At 43.7% G+C, this 8,679-nt stretch overlaps 1 protein-coding gene across 1 annotated transcript in view; it reads left to right on the top strand.

Moving 5' to 3' along the window:
* Positions 1 to 6,286: 6,286 nt before the first annotated feature.
* The window catches only part of LOC126355475 (uncharacterized), a 52,910-nt gene continuing 50,517 nt past the window's right edge, over positions 6,287 to 8,679 (top strand). The window contains exon 1 of the mRNA XM_050005792.1: positions 6,287 to 6,316. Coding sequence (XP_049861749.1) covers positions 6,287 to 6,316 — 30 coding nt within the window. The remainder of the gene's footprint in view (positions 6,317 to 8,679) is intronic.

The raw sequence follows: 8,679 nt of genomic DNA, 5'->3' as shown, positions 1-8,679 counted from the left end.
GAAGAATTTTAAGTGTCACCCTCTTTGCCGCCGCTATTAACAGTATCACGTCCACTATCTGGAGTCCTGCCCAATGCTCCTTGTTGTTGGACGATTTTGCTGTTTTCTGTTCTTCCTCCAGTCTTGTCACTGCTAGTCGGCAGTTGCAGCTTACGATAAAGCGCTTAGAGGCATGGACTGTGAAGACGGGTTTTACCTTTTCTGCATACCTCCCCTGAATTGCGTCTGAGGGACACCGTTCTTCCTTTTAGAGAAACTGTGAGGTTCCTGGGCCTCACGTTTGATTCCAGGTTGTCGTGGTTGCCTCACCTTAAAGACCTCAGTGCGGGCCCTGAAGGCCCTGAATATTTTGAAGTGTCTGAACCATCGGTCCTGGGGAGCAGATCGGGCGCGTCTGCTGTAGTTTTATAGGACTTTCGTCTGAACGCGTCTTGACTATGGATCACCGTGTATTCGTCAGCGAGTCAGTATCTGAAGATTCTTGACGCAGTACACCATGAGGGTATCAGGCTGGCCACTGGTGCCTTCCGTACCAGTCCCATCCCCAGCCTGTGTGCTGAGGCAGGGGAACCGCCGCTCGCCATCCGGCGGAAACTCCTCATGGTGCGACGGGTGTGTCAATTCTTTCCCTGTTCTACCTCCCCTGCGTACCCTACCGTTGCCTATGGAACGTCTCTTTTCCAGTCGTCCCAGGGCAACGAGACCACTTGGGATTCGTGCCAAGCATTTGCTTGAGTCCCTTGGTGTGGAGCGTGTGGCCCCCCAACGACAAGGTTTTACCCGCCTGCCTCCTTGGTTGCTCCAGAGGCCCGTGTCCTTTTAGACTTGTCGGAGTACCGGAGGAGCTGCATTCCAGCGTTTGTGTTTACCTCTTTATTTTCCGATATTTTACACCAACATCCCGACCATGTACCAGTATTTACGGATGGCTCTAAACAGGGGGACTCTGTTGGTTGTGCTGTTGTTTTCCCTGATCGAGTCGTCAAGTTACGTCTTCCTGCGGCGTTTACCATCTTTGATGCCGAATTGTTTGCGATCTTGTGAGCATTGGAGGAGAAGTGATGTGTTCTTAGTCTTCAGTTTCTCATCTGTTCTGACTCCCTGAGTGCCCTTCAGACCACGCAACACTAGTACCCAGCGGATACGGTCGTCCAGAACATCCATGATGCCCTACTCCACCTGCAAAGGCAGAGGAAGGAGGTTTCTTTCTGCTGGGTGCCGGGGCACATGGGTATTTGGGGAAATGAACTGGCGGATGTGGCTGCCAAAGATGCGTGTTCCCTCCCTCACGTTGTTGAATGTGCCGTCCCCCTCCATGCTGTTACCTCCCTCCTGGGTTTTCGTGTTATGCTTCAGTGGGAAGAGGAGTGGCTGGCAGTCGGTTAAAATAAGCTGCGTCTGGTGAAGGCCACCACGCGGCCATGGCGTACGTCCTACCAGTCATGCAGGCGGGATGAGGTTCTCCTCACTCGCCTCCGCATCGGGCACAGTCCCTTAACGCATGGTTTTTTACTCCGGCGGGAGAGCCCCCCAATCTGCAGTGTTTGTGGCGTCCAGATTACTGTCCGCCACGTTTTACTTGACTGTCTTTTATTCTCTGACCAGAGGGCCGTGGTTTCTTTGCCACCGGATTTGCCCTCTATTTTGCAAGACGACGCAACGACTGTGGTTAAGATCTTACGGTTTTGTGAAAATACTGTAATACGATATCGCTAAAACGTACAACGCATCCCATTTCTCGTAGAAGGCTATTTAGAGATAGATAAAGAACTGCCATGTGTTTGTCCTCTGTGCGGGAACAGCTCAGCGTGGGAGTCCTTGTGCCGCTTTTCCACTGTATTAAAAGGAAACCATACAAGAAATGTATATCGGCGAACTGTTCACCAATAAACCTACACGTACTGCTTCGTATCACTTTCAAACTACAATCATCACTGGCGGAAAAACAAACCCGAGACAGAAAAGTGCAGTACTGAAAGCAAGCTTGAGGACGAAGAGTTAAGTGGTCAGTAGTGTTGTAAACAGCAACCACCGTGGGCGCATGGAACAAGTTTGTTTCCAAACAAGACATGCAGGTATATTCACTGTTGTGCACTATTTTCAGTGCAATGTCGATAGAAAGCTAACTGGAGGCTAGATACGAACCGAAATGCAATAACTGAGTAACGAGCAGCAGGTGGCCATCGATCCTTTATACCAAAATACTCGGAAGCAATCCCTGAACAACCTCTGAAAGTTCGTGGGTGGAGTTCTCGTCCACCCCATATACACTACTGGCCATTAAAATTGCTACACCAAGAAAAAATGCAGATGATAAACGGGTATTCATTGGAGAAATATATTATACTAGAACTGACATGTGATTACATTTTCACTCAAACTGGGTGCATAGATCCTGAGAAATCAGTACCGAGAACAACGGCCTTGATACGCCTGGGCATTGAGTCAAACAGAGCTTGGATGGCGTGTACAGGTACAGCTGCCCATGCAGCTAAAACACGATACCACAGTTCATAAAGAGTAGTGACTGGCGTATTGTGACGAGCCAGTTGCTCGTCCACCATAGACCAGACGTTTTCAATTGGTGAGAGATCTGGACAATGTGCTGGCCAGGGCAGCAGTCGAACATTTTCTGTATCCAGAAAGGCCCGTACAGGACCTGCAACATGCGGTCGTGCATTATCCTGCTAAAATGTACGGTTTCGCAGGGATCGAATGAAGGGTAGAGCCACGGGTAGTAACACATTGAAATGTAACGTCGACTGTTGAGAGCGCCGTCAATGCGAACAAGAGGTGACCGGGACGTGTAACCAGTGGCACTCCATAAAATCACGCTGGGTGATACGCGAGTATGGCGATGACGAAAACACGCTTCCAATGTGCGTTCACCGCGATGTCGCCAAACACGGATGCGACCATCATGATGCTGTAAACAGAACCTGGATTCATCCGAAAAAATGACGTTTTGCCATTCGTGCACCCAGATTCGTCGTTGAGTACACCATTACAGGTGCTCCTGTCTGTGATGCAGCGTCAAGGGTAACCGCGGCCATGGTCTCCGAGCTGATAGTCCATGCTGCTGCAAATATCGTCGAACTGTTCGTGCAGATGGTTGTTGTCTTGCAAACGTCCCCATCTGTTGACTCAGGGATCGAGACGAAGCTCCACGATCCGTTACAGCCATGCGGATAAGATGCCTGTCACATCGACTGCTAGTGATACGAGGCCGTTGGGATCCAGCACGGCGTTCCATATTTACCTCCTGAACCCACCGATTCCATATTCTGCTAATAGTCAATGGATCTCGACCAACGCGAGCAGCAATGTCGCGATACGATAAACCGCTATCGCGCTAGGCTTCATCAACGTTGGAAACGTGATGGTACGCATTTCTCCTCATTACACGAGGCATCACAACAACGTTTCAGCAGGCAACGCTGGTCAACTGCTGTTTGTGTATGAGAAATCGGTTGGAAACTTTCCTCATGTCAGCACGTTGTAGGTGTCGCCACCAGCGCCAACCTTGTATGAATGGTCTGAAAAGCTAATCATTTGCATATCACAGCATCTTCTTCCTGTCGGTTAAATTTCGCGTCTGCAGCACGTCATTTTCGGGGTGTAGCGATTTTAATGGCCAGTAGTGTATAAAGCAGTAACATAAATCACCGAATAGCGGTCCTCCTGAATGCCACCGAGAAGTCAGTAGTTCATGATGCGGTCACACACCCAGAACAATATTACTGGAAAAAAGAGGTTCATTATGCAGCAACTGTGCAACACATCTCCAGTGACCACCAGGTAACGCGCACAACTCAACGGGAACGATTTTATTCAACGTCAGCTCACAAGTTAATAACGAATCATTGCTGGTGGTTAGAGACAAGCGTGGAGTATGGATTTTCAACACTCCACATACGCGGTCTATTGGTGCAGTTGAACATAGTTCAAACACCTGTCATCCAGAACAGACAATAAGAAATTGGCTATGGCAGTACTGTGCTGGATCATCCAACGACGAAACTGGAAACTAGGTCCAACACTGTTTTGGATGCACTGGTTACACGTTCCAAAAGACACGGTTGCAGTAATTTTCAGGAAATGGCTCCAAGGAAACAATTTCTGACGAGGGCCGCGTAAGCGCAGCAATAAACTAAACTACTTACATAAAACTGATGCCTCTAACAGCTCCGTGCGTCTTACCTGTAAAAGGAAAGACAATCGTTAATGATTCCCTTATACAATAGGAACAATAGCAATCACAAGGAATATTGTCACAAAGGAGACGAAAATCTGAACAGACATTAAAAGAAAGATTCATATTGATCTTAGTCAAATATGAAGCTAAACGGCCATAGAATGTGTATCAGCTATTACAAAAACTGAATTTATATCACATGCATGCGTATTTCTATTGCGACGATAACAAACTTCAGATTTCTTACAGGAAAACCGCAGAAACTTATGAAATCTTTTATTTAATTGAGATTTTTGGAATTTAATTTGAGATACGGACACAAATTAATATTTAAGAGCGAAAGGGTTTTCAGGATAACTTAATGTTGTGTGGAGAGTAGGAATTAGCTTGCGTTGACCATTATTCACTGGTTAGATTGCAGAAGGTGGGAACAAAATGTTCAGTGTCAGAACATCTCACAAGGATGCGTCACCAACTCAACCTCGTATTTCAAGGAGAAAAGAAGCACACTTGCAAGATACCAGCCGCGGCAATCGATCCCGCGCGAAGATTTGGGCTGTAATTCTACGGCACGCACTTACTACCTGTAAAGGGGAGTAAGTAAGAGGTGTGTAAAATATTGCTGTGACATTGGTAACATGCTTTGTTCATTATGTGAAAGTGTGAAGTTTCTAACAAGAGATCTGTTTGCTTTGAACATTTTTATAAATTGATTCACAAATGGAGAGAAAATGAATGAAACGGATGTGTCATTAAAGAAGTAGCATAGAGCTATTTAATAATTAACATAGGCGGTGTGCATTATTTTCTTTGGATTTTATAACTGACAGTGTTAAAATAATGGACGTGATTGGCGTGATTAAATTGTAAATCGAACATAATTAACTTCATTTCACAATAATTCTTCAGCTGCTTAGGTTTACTCATTTTATTTTTGGCGCATATATATATATATATATATATATATATATATATATATATATATATATATATTCAACATTTTCATATATATTCGTGAAGTTCACGTATTACATACCGTACTCAACTTACTTAGCTATTTTTCGCATAGAATAACATGTGTTCTCGAACAAGATTTCACAACATGTTTGACAGATGTGTCCACCAGCCCCCTTTGATTGCTGGGGTTGATACCTTGCAAGTGTACTTTTTTCTCCCTAAAATGTGAGCTCGAGCTAGTAATTGTGAGTGACATTGTTTTATTTTTTTTTTCGCTGTAGGTATGGAATCAAATCCGTTTATTTGAACACTGAAAGGAATGAAGAGTTTGTTACTGTCGAAACACGAACTACTTTTACGTATTGTATATGTGTCTTTGCCTATTAATATTTAAATGAAAAATAAAACTCATTTTCGTTAGCTTGGACATGTTTCAGCACTACTGATTAATTACTGTGGTTTCTTTTGTTTCTTGGTTTCCCATTTTGATAATTATGGTTCACATTTGGTATGTGCGTTGGTGGAAACAGATGTTCTTCTTTAGTGTGTGTCACCTGCAGCATCCGTACTGCATATTTCATACTGAGTTCCATGTAAGTAGCTATATGTTTTGGACACGAGCATCTGTTACGGTTGTCACGCTCTAAAATTTTAAAAGTACCAATGTACTTATATAATTAGATGAAATGCGAATATTATGGAATATAATTCGTTTTTCAGTTCTCTTAGTTATTCTTATCTCTCAAACACAATTTATCGTAAACTTCAACTGTGTGGCAAAACGTACTTGTATTTCTCTTAAGAAGATTTTAAAAACTTAGGACCGCAGAAAAATCTTTTTTCAATGAAACTTGCAGGCTAATATTGAACAGTAGAGTAAAATGGAAAAGGGTTGTAAAAATGTAGATAATCATTTAAATTTGGGAAAAAACACATTTTGTGCACACAAAATAAAGTTCTGAAACTACTCTCAATTTAAACTCTTAAAAGAATTACTTATCGGTAACAAATCTGTTCACGTTTATTAACTTCGAAACAAAATTCTGAAACAATTACTTGTTTATATAATAGCGGTGATTGGTTTTATATTCATCTATTCGTAAAAGTCACAAAATCTACGTTCTCAACATCACCATGGTCAAGATGGGTTTTATAGAGTACCAGGTATTCTATATTGCCGGAAATGCACATCTTGGACCCCGCAAAATAACAATAGAACCGACTGTACTTATAGCCAAAAATCGAGAAATACATAGTCATCTACAACTCTTTCTCTTAATAAATTGCATAGTTTCAGTAACTAGTATATAGTTTTAGTAACTAGTATATATTTTCAATACCTATGAAAATTTTTGAAAACTTACTTCTCAAAAATTTTGTCAAACTACGAAAACGTTATTGTGCGTCGTAACTCACACGATAACTGCAGGCGAACTGTACTCACTATAGAGTATCACGGGAACATGTTGAAGTAGATGCCGGCCGGAGTGGCCGTGCGGTTCTAGGCGCTACAGTCTGGAGCCGAGCGCCCGCTACGGTCGCAGTTTCGAATCCTGTCTCGGGCATGGATGTGTGTAATGTTCTTAGGTCAGTTAGGTTTAATTAGTTCTAAGTTCTAGGCGACTGATGACCTCAGAAGGTAAGTCGTATAGTGCTCAGAGCCATTTGAACCATTTGAAGTAGATCACGCACCTTCTGCTTGGGAGCACTACTCGACGAATGATGTATCATGGTATTCAAAGCTGCCCGACTGTTCCATAATGCTCAAAGCTCATCTACAGTAGAATCTTTTTTAACAGGGGGAAAAATGATACAGCGTTTGTGAAAAGAACTCTCTCTGAAGTGTTGTTATCATATAAAAGAAGGTATAAAACTTTTACATTGAGTAATATATGCTAACTGCGATTACCATTAACTGAGTGTGGCTGTGTATAGATACTACTCTCCGCTACACATGAACAGGGGTAACCAGTCTTGATGGGAAATCTGAAAAGAAGGTGGCCATTGTCGCTAAAACAAGTTTTATCAACACACGTAACTTGTGAGCAGTATGCGAGCGTGGACTTTCACGGATGTTTCGTCTGCAATAAAGTTTTTGCGGGTAAGTGACTGTCGTCACGAAGTTACATACCGGCTGTTAAAAAAAAGCATTCCGTATTTTCAGAGATGGCAGAATGACTCAAAAATGGAAAGAATGCTAGTAAACATCGGTTCTAAAGCGCATACCTTAAGAGCTATGAGTACTTTACTACTGTGAAAGAAATCTACTGCAACCTCTTTGCTTTTACGAACGACTTAAAGAATGCAGTAATGAAACGAGTACACGTTATTCTTGTACTGTGAAATATCAAGACTTGTAACGTGACCTGGTTCCTGTTACGTTCTGTCTGCACTTACGAGCTGTCGTTAAAGGAGATGCTCAGTGTGGTGAGTGTGGTGTCCTCCATCGTAAGGCACGCTTCTGTCCGAAGTCTTAGGGAATCACGCACTCTCTGAAAAGCTGCAGGTTGGCCACGGATGCGCGGACAAGCACTGATGGCGCGTTCCGTAGCATTTGTGCACATTAATACATTAATAGGGCACTCATACACCAAACATTTCGTGTCCCCACTACCAAAAATCAAAGGGATTAAGGTCGGGAAAAAGAACTGGCCTAAGAACTGGACCTCTTCGGCGAACCCGTTGCCAATTAATGTCTGTGTGAGGTGTTTCTGACAGTTCGGAGAAAATGGGCTGGAGCTCCATCATGCATGAACCACATCTCCAGCCGTTGTTGGATGGCGCTTCGTCTAGCAGAACAGACAAGTCGCTGGATGGGAACTGATAATACCTTGCACCAGACAATCTGTTTGGCAGTGTGTAGGGTTCTATTAGTCTGTGTGTGAATTCCTAAGGGATCAAACTGCTGAGGTCATCGGACCATTATTAGTCTGTCGCCCTTCATTTTTCGAAAATCGGCGCTGCTCTGCCTTGCTTCTTCAACTGCGTGTGGAGTTGCGTGGAACAAAACATGCTGGTTCTGAAAATTTACAATACTATCGCACGTGAAAACAGCCGCATCTGTGAGCAGCATCCTTTTTGCGAAAAGTGGATATCCACCATCTCTTTGCAACAGCTGCCGGTGGAACTGCATTCTGGCAGGCTGATCTTATGGCCGAAGGGCTTGGACACGCTGTACATGGTATGCAAGGTCACGCAGACTAGAGGAGACTCGAAAACTCTGGAATTGTACGTACTCTAGTTTCAGGATCTACGAATGGTGCAAATCTGTCAGGATCCACCGTTGTTGGAGCTACGGAACCAGAGTCTGCTACTCGCTGGCAAAGGCGGCTGAATAACTATGCGGTTAGTACCCGCGCTCCGGATCGGTGGTTGCTTGCGTTTCCCAGATGGTAACAGGAGATCATCTCTTATATTCTCCGTGTAGAATAACGGGCTGAAATTATTCTTGTAAGTGCAAAGGTAAAACTACAAAGGAAAAACGTTGCACACACTTACCAAAACACAGTCTGCTTCCATTGGAACTG

Source organism: Schistocerca gregaria, chromosome 3, assembly GCF_023897955.1.
Source record: "Schistocerca gregaria isolate iqSchGreg1 chromosome 3, iqSchGreg1.2, whole genome shotgun sequence".
Taxonomy (NCBI): Eukaryota; Metazoa; Arthropoda; class Insecta; order Orthoptera; family Acrididae; genus Schistocerca; species Schistocerca gregaria.
This window is presented reverse-complemented; position numbering and strand designations above follow the sequence as displayed.